We start from the raw sequence: 14,526 nt of genomic DNA, 5'->3' as shown, positions 1-14,526 counted from the left end.
AACAACTAAAGTGTCGCAATGAAAAACTGATCATTGATGCTTCTCATCTCTCTCCGTTCCTGTCTGTCTGTCTCTATTTATCCCTCTCTCTGACTCTCTCTCTGTCCCTGTAAAAAGAAAAAGAAAAAAAAAAAGAAATGGGAACTGTGGTGTGAGTCTTAGGATCCCTAGGGTATGAGGGGTGGTCTGTGGGATTAGTGGTGGAGGTCTGTGTGGCAAATAACGGAGGGTCTGTGCAGTGAGTCATAGCATGTTAGAGGGGTAACCAACGGGGCTCTGCAAAATGAATGATGGGTGTTCAGTGGAATGAGTCATGAGGGTCTTTGGGGACATTAATGGGTGGTTTGTAGCATCGATGGTGGAGCATTTGTGAGGTGGAGTATTGGGGAGTTGATCAGTTAGTGATGAGGACTTTGGGGTGAATGATGCAAGGTCTATGAGGTGTGATGTGGTTTACTGGGTGGGTGGTTAAGGTTTCTATGGTTCCATGGAGTAGGGTGATGCATTTATCTGGAACTAGTGATGGAGAGGCCTATGGAATCAGATATGCCATTTCATGGGGTCAGTGATAGTATGAGATAGCGTTGTTTCAAAAATCTACTTTTGACTTTGTTGGTCCTCCTGTATCTTTGTTTTCTGTCATTAATTTCTGCCCTTGATTTCATTATTTTTGTTTTTTTTTAATTATTTTAAAATTACTAACTGAAGGCTTATCTCATTAATATCCAGTTGCTTTCTTTTATAATGTACTATAAGCATTAAGTTCATGACTTTTTCTCTGAGAACATTTTAGCTCCATGTCCCAAGTCTTGATATGTGACATTTTCACTGTGGTTTGCTTTTAATGTTTTCTAACTTCTGTTGTGGTTTTCCCTATGACCCCTTAGTTATTTAGATATGAAATTTTGATTTCCCAAAAAGTTCAACTTTTTGTTATTGATTTCTCGATTATAGTCAGTGACTTTCATCTGAGTGATTGATTATTAGGTGCAGGAATGGATGTTTTTAAGTTCAATACATACAACCAAATTATTTTCTAAAACTTGCAAAATTGGAACTCCCACCAGCAACATATAAAATGATTCATTCCAAGATCATCTCCCACGCTGAATGTTAGTGCTTTAAAATTTTTCCCATTCTAAGAGCCAAACACAAGGATCTCTAGCTCTTTTTCTTCTTCATTTTCCAAGTGAGAGGAGGGGAGATAGAAAGACTCTCGTATGTGTCTCAAGCGAGATCCACCCACCAACCCCCGTCTGGGACCAGTGTTCTGTCCATCTGGAGCCATGCTTACAACCGAGGATTTTTTAGTACCTAAAGTGGAGGCTCCACAGAGCCATCCTTAGCACCCAGGCCGGGTCGATGTGTTCCAACCACTCGGTCCATGGCTGCGAGAAGGAAAGAGAGAGAAAGAGAGGAGGGGAGGGATAGAGAAGCAAATGGTCTCTTCTCTTGTGTGCCCTGATAGGAATTGAACCCAGGACTTCCATCCACATGCTGGGCGATGCTCTACCACTGAGCAAACCAGCCAGGGCCCTCTAGCTTATTTGGATGTGCATTTTCCTGACAACTATTGGTTGAACATGTTTTCCTCTTCATTGGTCATTGAAATGTATTTAAAAAAATTTTTATATCCTTGACTCTTTTTTCCTTTGGGTGGCTTGTCTTTGTACTAATTTGTAAATATTAACCTTGTGTCATTTCTTGTAATTATATTTCCTTTATCTCTTTATATCTTGATTTTTATAAGGTGGCTTCACATATAATTAGAAAGAATAATCATCTGATTAGATATATGTCTTTATCCTTTACAGGTTCTGAGTGTCTTGTCTTGACTAGTAAGTTCTCCCACTTCATGCTTAAACAAATATATGCCTTAAATTTAATTTTATGGTTTTAATTTTTAAATCTTAATTTTAATGCAATTCGAAGTTATTCTAGTGTGTGGTATGAGATAGGATCAACATTTGTATTTTCCTTTTGCTGGAAAATTTGCCAGCACCATTTTTTTAAATTTTTTAAAGATTTTATTTATTCATTTTAGAGAGGAGGGGGGGGAGGGAGAGAGAGAGAGAGAAGGGGGAGGAGCAGAAAGCATGAACTCCCATATGTGCCTTGACCAGGCAAGCCCAGGATTTCGAACCAGCGACCTCAGTGTTCCGGGTCAATGCTTCATCCACTGGGCCAGCACAGGTCAGACTCAGCACCAATCATTTAATGACTACCCTTTTCTAACTCAATTAAATGCCACTTTTGTTACATAAATTTCCAAATGCATATTGTTCTATTTCTGAACTCTATTTCTTTTTTTGTTTGTTTTTGTTCTTTTGTTTTTCTTCCTTTTTTCTTTTTATTGTATTATTATTATTATTATTATTATTATTTTTGGTGAACTCTATTTCTTCTTCTGATATATTTATCTATACCCTTTAAAAAATTTTATCGATTTCAGAAATACTTTGATTATTGAATAATGCTAGTGCCCTCACTGTTCTTTTTCTTTTTTTGGTTTTCTTTACTATTCTTTAGCATTTATTCTGACATGAATATTAAAACCACTTTATTTTGATTCAAAAACAACCATTAAAACTATAATACTTTATAGTTTTATTCTTATATATCCAGCACTTTTTTAAAAAGTTCATTCTTTTTGTCATCATGGTGAGTAGCATATTTTTATATTTCCATAGAAAATAATATATCAATTTTTGTAGTTTCATTTTCTTTTGTATTTTATTTTCTATCTAATTCCATTATCAAATTCTCATGTGAACTCGTTTCTTTTTATAGTATCTGTTTTTCTTTTTTTCTTTTTAAAATTTAGAGTTTCCCTTTTCTTTATCTTTTCAAACCCTTGTGTTGAGGGCTGACTTTCAATAGATCGCGGCGAGGGAGCTGCTCTGCTACATACAAAACCCTGACCCAGAAGCAGGTCGTCTATGAATGATTTAGCACCAGGTTCCCCACAAACGTGCCTTGCGTGACGGGCGAGGGGGCGGCCCCCTTTCTCAGTTTTTCTATGTACAATAACCATATCACATCCAATTAACAATGATACTCTTTCTTTCAAATATTTATTCTGATTACCTCATCTTCTCCTATTGCATTAGCTAGAGCTTTCAGAACAATGGTGAGTGACACTTGATAGAAGGTGTCTTTATCTTGTTGCTAATTTGAAAATGAAAAGTGTTTATTCATTCATTCATTCAACAAACATTTATTAAGTACCCTCACTTGCCAGATACTAGATTTGAAATCCTGTATGGCCATTTACTATCTACATGGTTTTTCCCCTCCTTTTCTTTCTTTCTTTTTTTTTTTTGCAATTTTCTGAAGCTGGAAACAGGGAGAGACAGTCAGACAGACTCCCGCATGCGCCCGACCGGGATCCACCCGGCACGCCCACCAGGGGCGACACTCTGCCCACCAGGGGGCGATGCTCTGCCCATCCTGGGCGTCGCCATGTTGTGACCAGAGTCACTCTAGCGCCTGGGGCAGAGGCCACAGAGCCATCCCCAGCGCCTGGGCCATCTTTGCTCCAATGGAGCCTTGGCTGCGGGAGGGGAAGAGAGAGACAGAGAGGAAGACGCGGCGGAGGGGTGGAGAAGCAAATGGGCACTTCTCCTGTGTGCCCTGGCCGGGAATCGAACCCGGGTCCTCCGCACGCTAGGCCGACGCTCTACCGCTGAGCTAACCGGCCAGGCCTCCCCTCCTTTTCTAACAGCTTTGTTAATATAATTCACCTACCATAAACTTCACCCATTTAAACCTTATACAATTCAGTGGTTTTTAGTATGTTCCTAGAGCCATCCCAGGGCCCAGGATCGATGATGTGCTCCAATCAATTGAGCCATGGCTGCAGGAGGGAAAGAGAGAGAGAAAGAGAAGGAGGAGGGAGTGGGGGAAGAAGCAGATGGTCACCTCTCCTGTGTGCCCTGACCAGGAATCAAACCCGGTACTTCCACACACCGTGTCAATGCTCTGCCACTGAGCCAACTGGCCAGGGCTGGCCAATTTATTTAGAATTTATGTCACATAAGCTTGTGCCAGTTTTAAAAAGAAATTCAGGAAATTTCTATCTTTTTATATGTTAAAATGGCATATAAATTGTCTTCTTTAAAGTTTAGCTATAGACCTTGGCTGGGTGGCTCAGTGTATAAAGCATCAACCCATGCACCAGAGGTTGCAGTTTGAGCCCTAATCAAGGCACCTATGAGGAATAATCAATGAGTACCCAACTAAATGGAACAACTGAGAGGAGAGAGGGAAACAATGAGCTGAAGCTTTCTCTCTCTCTCTCTCCCATTCTCTTCCCGCCCTTACTCTCTTTCCATTTCTTTCACTTGCTCTCAAATCAATGGAAAATTTAAAAATAAGTTTAGCTAGCTATAAACATTTAAAATTTTTTTAATTCATTTTAGAGAGGAGAGAGAAAGGGGGAGAGAGAGAGAGAGAGAGAGAGAGAGAGAGAGAGAGAAGGTGGGGAGGAGCTGGAAGCATCAACTCCCATATGTGCCTTGACCAGGCAAGCCCAGGGTTTTGAACCGGCGACCTCAGCATTTCCAGGTCGACGCTTTATCCACTGCGCCACCACAGGTCAGGCCCTAGCTATAAACATTTAGAACTGGTGCCATTTTAAATGGTGAATTTTTAATTATTTTCTTTTCTCTGATTACTGATCTTCACAGATTTTTACTTTTGGGGGATTAATTTTGGTAATTTATGTTTTCTGGGGGTTTAATATTCTCATTGAGCTGAACATAATGCTTAAATTATTTTGATCACTTCCACATCTGTGGGAATAGCTTCTTTTTCATTCCTAAACTATGTGAATATATGTGTGTGTGTGTATATATATATATATTTTTTTTCTTCTCTATCAGGTTTGTCATAAATGCACTGCTCAAAGTCTGAACAGGCTGTGATAGAGCATGGATAGAGCATCGGACTGGGACGCAGAGGACCCAGGTTCGAAACCCCGAGGTCGCCAGCTTGAGCCCAAGGTCGCTGGCTTGAGCAAGGGGTCACTCACTCTGCAGCAATCCCCCCCCCATCAAGGCACATATGAGAAAGCAATCAATGAACAACTAAGGAGCTGCAATGAAGGATTGATGTTTCACATCTCTCTCTCTCCCTTCCTCTTTTCTGTCCCTGTCTGAACCTCTCTGTCTCTTTCTGTTTCTGTCACTCACACACACACACACACACACACACACACACACACACAATATTTCAAAATGAATATGAAGTGATAAAATATCCTCTAATTTTTGTGAGCAGTATATTTTCATTTTCTAATTTCTTAGGTTTAACACTTAGTTCATTTATCTTTGGCATTTCTTTTTCTTTATTTTAAAATAATTTTATTGAATTTATTAGGGTGACACTAGTTAACATAACAATGCAGGTTTCAGGTGCCCAATTCTACAACACACCGCATACACCGTATTGTGTGCTCACCCCCCTAAGTCACGTCCTCGTCCATCACCATTTATGCCCCCATACCCTCCTCCACTTCCCCTCCTCCTGGCAATCACCACACTGTTGTCCTCGTGTCCATGAGTTTTTTTGTCCTTTTTTGCTCTATCCCTTCACCTCTCTCACCCAGCCCTCCTACACCTCCCCCATAGCTGTCAGCCTGCTTTCTATGTGTGAATCTGTCTCTATTTTGCTTGTTGGTTCATTTGATTCATTAGATTTCACATATGAGTGAAATCATATGGTACTTGCCTTTCTCTAACTGGTTTATTTCACTTGGCATAATGATCTCCAGGTCCATTCATGTTGTCACAAATGGTAACATTTCCTTTTTTATGGCCACATAGTATTCCATTGTGTAAATGTACCACAATTTTTATATCCATTCATCTACTGACTGGCATCTGGACTGTTTCCAGATCTTGACTATTGTAAATAATGCTGCAATGAACATAGGGGTGCATATATTCTTTTGAATTAGTGTTTCAAGCTTCTTGGGATAAATTTCCAGAAGTGGGAATCATGGGTCAAAAGGCAGTTCCATTTTTAATTTTTTGAAATAACTCCATACTTTCCAAAGTGGCTGTACCCATCTTTATTTCCACCAATAATAGTGCATGAGGGTTCCCTTTTCTCCACATCCTCACCAGCATACCTAGAAGAAAACACAAGCAGTAAAATCTCAGACATTTCTCATAGCAATATTTTTTTCTGATATACCGTATTTTTCACTCCATAAGATGCACCTGACCATAAGACACACCTAGGGTTTTAAGGAGGAAAATAAGAAAAAAAATATTCTGAACCAAATGGTGTGTTAAAATATTTAATAAAATACCGTGTTTTTATAGTTTCATGTCTGTTTCATGTTTCACTCAGGGCTTTTAACTAAAATTCCCCAATCCAACTCATAGAGGGTTCAAGGTTAAATGGGTGATTCCCTACATGCCCCCTCATCAAGGCTCATATGAGAAGCACATATAGTTTCATGTCTTTAATCCTTTTTGAGTTTATTCTTATGTATGGTGTAAGAAAGTGGTCTAGTTTCAATTTTTTTGCACTTATCTAATTTTCCCAATGCCATTTATTGAATAGACTGTCTTTACAACATTGTATGTTCTTGCCTCCTTTGTCAAATATTAATTGATCATAGGTGTTAGCTGGTTTCTGGGCTCTCTTATTCTGTTCCATTGACCTATATGTCTGTTTTTATGCTAGTATCATGCCACTTTGGTCACTATGGCCTTGTACTATAGTTTTATATTAGGTAGCATGAGTTCTTGAATTTTGTTCTTCTTTCTCAAGATTGCTGTGGCTATTCAGGGTTTTTTTTGTGGTTCTATAAAAATTTTGGAATATTTGTTCTAGTTCTGTGAAATACACCATTGCTCTCTAATAGGAATTACACTGAATCTACAGATTGCTTTGGGTAATACGGATGTTTTAATGATGTTAATTCTTCCTATCCATAAACACAGTGTATGCTTCTACTTGTTTGTATCTTCTTCAATTTCTTTCTTTTTTTTTTTTTTTGTATTTTTCTGAAGCTGGAAACGGGGAGAGACAGTCAGACAGACTCCCTCATGCGCCCGACCAGGATCCACCCGGCACGCCCACCAGGGATGAGGCTCTGCCCACCAGGGGGCAATGCTCTGCCCCTCCGGGGCGTTGCTCTGCTGCGACCAGAGCCACTCTAGCGCCTGGGGCAGAGGTCAAGGAGCCATCCCCAGCGCCCGGGCCACCTTTGCTCCAATGGAGCCTTGGCTGCAGGAGGGGAAGAGAGAGACAGAGAGGAAGGGGGGGTGGAGAAGCAAATGGGCGCTTCTCCTATGTGCCCTGGCCGGGAATTGAACCCAGGTCCCCCACATGCCAGGCCGACGCTCTACCGCTGAGCCAACCAGCCAGGGCCTCTTCTTCAATTTCTTCCTTTAGTGCAGCGGTTCTCAACCTGTGGGCGACCCCTGTGTTTTGGTCGTTTGACCCCCACTGGGGTCACAACCCACAGGTTGAGAACTGCTGCTTTAGTGTCTTATAATTTTCTGAGTACAGGTCATTTCCCTCCTTGGTTAAATTTATTCCTAGGTATTTTATTCTTTTGAATCAATTGTGAATGGGATTGTTTTCTTGGTTTCCCTTTCTGATTGATCATTATTGGTGTATAAAAATGCAACTGATTTCTAGATATTTATTTTGTGTCTTGCTACTTCACTGAATTCATTTATCAATTCCAGTAGTTTCTTTGGTGGAATCTTTAAGGTTCTCAATATACAATATTGAATCATCTACAAATAATGGCGATTTTACTTCTTCTTATCCAATTTGGATGCCTTTTATTTCTTCTTGTGTGATAGCTATGGTTAGGAATTCCAGTCCTATATTGAATAAGAGAAGTGACAAGCACTTGTAGTTTTTGCACATTGAGTATGATGTTAGTTGTGTGTTTGTCATAGATGGCCTTTGTTATGTTGATGTATGTACTCCCAATTCCCACTTTGCTGCTAGTTTCTAACATAAATGGGTGCTGTTTTTTAAAAATTTTTATTTATTTATTTATTTAAAGTGAGAGAGAAATAGGAAGGACGATGAGAAGATGAGAAGCATCGACTCATAGTTGCTGCACTATAGTTGCTCATTGATTGCTTCTCATATGTGCCTTGATGGGGGACATGTAGGGAATCACCCATTTAACCTTGAACCCTCTATAACCTGAATTGGGGAACTTTAGTTAAAAGCTCTGAGTGAATGTCTCTTGGATGAAAACACCAAAGAACTGTGTGAGTGAGTGACCTTTGTGCAAATACAAAGGAATGCATGTGAACGGGCTTGGGCTTTAGAAAATTAGCCTAGAAGTTCTAGATTGCCCCTTCCTTTGTGCTTGTTAATTAGCAAAAGAAAAAGAATGTGCTGACCCAAATTAGCTCTTTCTCCATGTCAGCAAAATGGCCACTAGTCATTTTTCCCCTTATCACCTGGCCTCCCTCCTTTGTAATCCATTATCTCTATTCTGCTTCTGATCAATAAAAGCTAAGGGAGAAGGAAATTCAGGAGGTCTTCTTTGCCTCCCATGGCAGGCCTTCCCTTCTCCTTCTTCTCTTCCTCTTGACACAATTTTGTGTCTTGAGTAGGTTTCTTCCACGCGACCCTGGTAGTTCCCAGCTGGCTGGAGTACTACAGGGGAAGGTGCTACAGCAAGCCAACAACCTTGGGCTCAGGCCAGCAACCTTGGGCTTCAAGCCAATGACCATGGGATCATGTCAATGATCCCATGCTCAAGCCAGAGACCCTGTGCTCAAGCTAGTAAGCCTGTGCTCAAGCTGGATCAGCCCACACTCAAGCTGGCAGCCGTAGAGTTTCGAACTTGGGACCTCAGCATCCCAAGTCAATGTTCTATTTACTATTCCACCACCAGTCAGGCAATGGGTGCTGAATTTTATCAAATGCTTTTTCTGCATCTATTGATATGATCCTGTGGTTTTTATGCTTCATTTTGTTTATGTGGTATAATCACATTTATTGATTTACAGATGTTGTGACAACTTTGCATCCTGGAATAAATCCCACTTGATCATGGTGTATGACCTTTGTAATGTATTGCTGGATCCAGTTTGCTAATATTTTGTTGACGATTTTAGCATCTGTTCATCAGGGATATTGGCCTATAATTTTCTTTCTTTGTGATGTCTTTACCTGGTTTTGAAATTAAGATAATGCTTGCCACATAAAATGAGCTTAGGAATCTTCTCTCCTCTTGAATTTTTCAGAATAGTTTGAGAAGTATAGGAGTTAATTCTTCTTTGAATGTTTGATGAAATTCACCTGTGAAACCATCTGGTCCAGAACTATGTTTGTTGGGAGTTTTTTGATTGCTGCTTTAATTTTACTGGCTATAATCTGTCTATTCAGATTTCCTCATTCTTCCTAATTCAGTTTTGGAAAATTGTATATTTCTAGGAATTTATCCATTTCATCCAGATTGTCCAATTTGTTGGCATATGGTTGTACATAAAATTTTCTTACACTCTTTTGTATTTCCTTCGTGTCTGTTGTTACTTCTCCTCTTTCATATCTGATTTATTTATTTGGGTTTTCCTTTTTTTCTTGATGAGTCTGGTTAAAGGTTTGTTGGCCCTGTTTATCCATTCAAAGAACCAACTCTTGGTTTCATTGATCTTTTGTATTTTATTTTTAGTCTCTATTTCATTTATTTCTTTCCTGACATTATTTCCTTCCTTCTACTCATTTTGGGCTTTGTCTGTTGTTCTTTTTCAAATTCTTTAAAATGTAAGGTTATATTCCTCATTTGAAATTTTTCTTGTTTCTTGAGATAGGCCTATACCGCCATACATTTCCTTCTTAGCATTGCTTTGATTGTGTCCCATAGGTGTGGGTTGTTGTGTTCTCATTTTCATTGATTTGAAGGTATCTTATGAATTGTTTCTTGATCTCACTGTTAATCCATCCATATAGTAGTTTAATAATATGTTGTTTAGCCTCCATGTCTTTGTATGGGGTTTTTGTGTGTGTGATTAATTTCTAGTTTTATACTATTATGGTGAGAGAAGATACTTGATATGATTTCAATCTTCTTAAATTTATTGAGACTTCTTTTTATATCCTAACATGTGGCCTCTCTTAGAAAATGTGTACTTGAAAAGAAAGTATATTCTGCTGGTTTGAGGTGAAATGCTCTAAAACTATCAATTAAATCCACATGACCTAATGTGTTATTTAAGGCCACCATTTCCTTATTGATTTTCTATCTGGATGATCTATCCATTGATGTTGGTGGGGTGTCAAAATCCCCTACTAAGACTATTGCTGTCAATCTTTCCCTTTATGTCTAGCAAGATTTGCTTTACATATTTAGGTGCTCCTATATTGGGTGCATAAATGTTTACCAAGTTTATCTTCTGTTGTTGGATTGTTCCCTGTTGGTCAAATAAGTTTGTAAATATGGTGTATATGTTTTCTCATTTATAGTTTGCATTGAGTGTGGGAGACAGGCTGTAAGCTGGCAAAGTCCTTATAGCCTAAGATTAAGCCTTTCCTACCCTTTTAACACTAAGATCGTTTCAGTATCCTTCTAATACTAAGATCTTCTCAAACTAAGCTTTTCCCCATACCTTTGACTGTTGCATGATGGGGAGTGGTGCACTCTTATGAAGAATTCCATTTATGCTTCAGATAAGTGGCTTTGTATCACAGACTTCCTTATTTGTATATCATCAACTTGTTTTGTTTCTCATATGTGCCTTGACCAGGCAAGCCCAGGGCTTTGAACCAGTGACCTCAGCATTCCAGGTCAACACTCCATCCACTGTGCCACCACAGATCAAGCCAAAACTACAGTCTTGATTACTGTACCTATGTAGCTAGCTTTATTATTATTAGAATGATTCTCTCACTTTAGTCTTCTTTGTCTAGACTGGTTTAGGTATTCTAGAGGCTGTGCCTTTCTATATAAATTTTAGCATATGCTTGTTTATGGATGTTGAACATATTCTCTTGTGCTTTTTTGCCCTTTGTATACCCACTTTGGTGAAATGTCTCTATGTCTTTTGCCCATTTTCTAATTGGGTTGTCTGTTTCCTCAATGTTGAGTTGGAGTTTTTTGTTTTTGTTTTTCTTTTTTAAAAAATATGGAATTTGCGTGTCATCCTTGCACAGGGGCCATGCTAATCTTCTCTGTATCGTTCCAATTTTAGTATATGTGCTGCCGAAGCGAGCACTCAATGTTGAGTTTTGAGAGCGTGGTAATTCTTTTTATATATTGATGAATTACACTTGCTAATATTTTGTTAAGAATTTTTGCATCTGTGTTCATGAGAGATGTTGGTCTCTAGTTTTCTTTCTTTTTTTGTACTATCTTTGTCTAGTTTTAGTATCAAGTTTCTTGGAATGAGTTAGGAGAAATACCCTCTTTATTTCACTTAGTAGATTTTCTCAGAGTATTTAAAATTCTCCACTATGCAATAGTAATAATCTTATTTATTCCAAATACTTAATTACATTATTTTTCTTTATTCAGGATAACTGTATATCAGATGCAAAGATCATTTCTCAAACTTATTTCTTCTGATTTTGAGGTTTCTATCATAAGTTTATAATTATTTATACCATTCTTTTGAATATTCTCCTGAGATAGAAATATTGGCATATTATGCTATAAACGTTTTTATGTCTAAAATCATCTGTCTTTTGCTTTGACAGAAAAATGGTATTGAGCAAGGGTGAGTTTAGAATTCTTAGATCTCAATCACTTTCTCTCAATAATTTGTAGTTTTCTTCTAATATGGCTTCTATTGTTACAAATAAGGAGTCTAATGCCATTGTGTGCTGTTTCTTCTTGGAAGTATTTTAGGTTTTCTTTTTATTCTTTATATTGAATGCCAAATCTGACTTGGGGTTGATTGTAAGAGAGGATCAATGAGTTAGAGTCCAATAAGACCCAGGACCTATAGATGTCATTCATATTGAGACAGTGAGTGACACTCTTCAGGAAACCTTGAAGGAAAATAATTGAGACATCTGTGGATAAGTGACTGAGACATCTGTAGAAATTCTTGAATTTTAATAAGAGTTGGCATTGTAAGTATGTGAAGTCATTGATTGGTCCATGAAAATTATTAATTGGGTCACTGAGGTGGTGAATGATTGATTCACCTGGTATTACCATTCTTTGGGAATCAGTTTGTGGAGACTTATAAGAGTAATTGATTGGGATCTAGGTAAATGCACAGCTGTGTGAGTTGATAAGGACTAGAAGATCTATTATTGAGGGTTTTAGAGGAGTCACTGATTCTATATATGGGTTTTGAGTTATAAGGTCCTAGAGGTAGTCAGGTTTGTCCCCCAAGGGACCCTAAGCCGATGTTTGGTAGATTTTTTATTGAGGGTATGTTGCCTGGGTTGATGATTATTTGAGGAGCCTATGGAAACCAGTTGATGGCACCTTAAGAATATGCGTTTTTTCTATCTTTGGCATAAGAGGGTGGGCTCTATAAGTTGCTAGAATATACATTGAATTATATGGAAGGTTGGTTTAGGCACATGTGACACGGCCACCCTTCAGCTGAAGCACTTTGAAGGCAGCAAGAAACAAAAATAATGTTTATTGTGACTCTGCCTGATATAAAAATACCACATGGCACAGTAGTTAAGAAATGCACTTTGGAGCCAGGCATACCTAGGTTTGAATCTCTGTCCTTCCTCCTAATCTGAGTGTCCTTGGGGAAAATTTCTTAGTATTTCTGAATGGTTCTACCTGATGGTAAATGTGAATAATAATAATAATAGTTCACAGGATGAGTATGAGAATTAAATGAGGTACCTAATAAAATATGACTGGCATGTTATAGTAGCAATATTTAATATTAATGGAGTATATTCCAGGTCCCAAGTAAGAGTAAGTACTTTAGAAGCATCACTTCATTTAACTCTAACCACCATATGAGAGAAGTGTTTTTAATTCTGTTTTAAGATGAAGAAAGTCAGGCAAAAGTGACTTCTTCAGAGCTGGAATCAAATCATTCATTTTACAACAAATTTTACAAGTTTTTCCCATATTCTATGCTAATACTTAGTGTTGGTTTCACTGAACTTTTCCACAGTATCCAGCTCAGTGAGCCATCACTTGATGTCCCCAGGAAGCATTTCTGGTGTGAATGTAGAATGACTGACCATGTGGACACTTTCTTTTCAGAGTTTCTTGGAGTCCGTGGACCAGACCCCATAGTGAAGGCTGCAGGATCTTCCTTCTGGCCCCAGCATCTCTGGCTGAGTCCACAGGTGCCTGCTTTCAAGCTCCTAGAAAGAGTGGAGTTGTCAGCAAGAGAGCCCCAGGGCTGAAGCTCAGCAGAATGCCAAGCAACGCAAACTCTCCCCAGCGGACCTCGGCTCTGGCTGCAGAGGGACATAGCAGGTTGTGTGAGGTGAGAAGGGAGAGGACTCCCAGGGGCAGGAATTCATTCCGTAAAGAGACAGTCCTAACCTATCACCAGGGCCTCTGAGCAGAGGCAGATGGGTCACCAGAGCAACAAATTCCTGACTCACTGCCCCTGAGACAAATCACTATCTTCCTGCTGAGAGTAAGCACCACATGGCTGATGTCCCACATTCAGAGACCTTTGTGTTTCCGTGGGAAATGTGATGTGGCTGGTGGAGGAAAGGTGGGATGGGAGGGTCAACACCACACCTGGAGAGGAAGCAGCTTCCTGCAGGGTGTTGCAGGCGTGTCCAGGTGGAAACAACCACCAGCCCTTAGCAAGGAGATATTACACTGTGGCCCCCTCATACTCCACTGGCTCTGCATAGACACTCAGCTGATCCCCACCAGAACCTCCGTTCCCCTGGTCTCTGGATACTGGCTGATTTCTCCTTATCCTGATATAAGGCAGAAAAATCCCTTTTCTTACGAACTTAGAGGATGGCAAGGTGGTAGGGCAACCACAGTCTCTAGGGCCTTCTAGTTCTTCCTCCATTCAAAGGTGAACAAAATGGCCTGAGAAGGGACATGACTTGTCCTGGTGGCTCAGATTGTGAATTGACAATACTGGACTGGAACCCCGCCTCCTGAGTATGCCCTCCACCCTCGCCACACTGCAGCCCAGACCAAGTGTCCTACTAAAAGTTCCCCTGGAGATTCTGTAAACAGAGGAAGACAATGAGAGAACCAGACCCCATCAGACAACTGCCTCCTTCAAACCATCCTGTGGATGCTGTCACCTATGGGACAGGCTCATTGTCACAGGGGCTCAGGGTCATGTGGTCATTAAGATAATGTTAAACTTTTTAAGTTTTATTTTAATTTTATTTCATAATTTTACTATTTCACAATAAAATGTTAGAAAATGCAGGTATGCAAGAGAATAAAACATTACTTGTAATTCCAGCATTACCCTAAGTTAGCCAGTGTTAACATTTAGTTATATTTCCTTTCCATTGTTTTTTTCCTTTGTGTGTGTATGAGTGCCTGTATCAGGGTACATGTGTGGGGCTGTGAGTGCACATACATGCCGTGTGCATATAATTATATAGCTTAAGTTTGAA

General features: G+C 39.4%; 1 protein-coding gene and 1 pseudogene across 4 annotated transcripts in view; one reads left to right on the top strand and one right to left on the bottom strand.

The window, feature by feature from the left end:
- The window catches only part of ZNF41 (zinc finger protein 41), a 41,249-nt gene that overhangs the window by 1,346 nt on the left and 25,377 nt on the right, over nt 1–14,526 (top strand). For 3 of the 4 annotated variants that reach the window (XM_066249565.1, XM_066249566.1, XM_066249568.1), the window contains exon 2: nt 13,181–13,409. In XM_066249565.1, coding sequence (XP_066105662.1) covers nt 13,338–13,409 — 72 coding nt within the window. In that variant the 5' untranslated portion in view covers nt 13,181–13,337. Of the gene's footprint in view, nt 1–4,912; nt 4,969–13,180; nt 13,410–14,526 lie in introns of those variants that run through there. The other variant, XM_066249567.1, reaches the window with a different exon arrangement.
- Nucleotides 11,112–11,207, bottom strand: LOC136317959 (U6 spliceosomal RNA; annotated as a pseudogene).

The sequence above is a fragment of the Saccopteryx bilineata genome, chromosome X (genome assembly GCF_036850765.1).
Source record: "Saccopteryx bilineata isolate mSacBil1 chromosome X, mSacBil1_pri_phased_curated, whole genome shotgun sequence".
NCBI lineage: Eukaryota > Metazoa > Chordata > Mammalia > Chiroptera > Emballonuridae > Saccopteryx > Saccopteryx bilineata.
The sequence above is the reverse complement of the archived record's forward strand: the minus strand, read 5'-3'. Positions and strand labels throughout refer to the sequence as shown.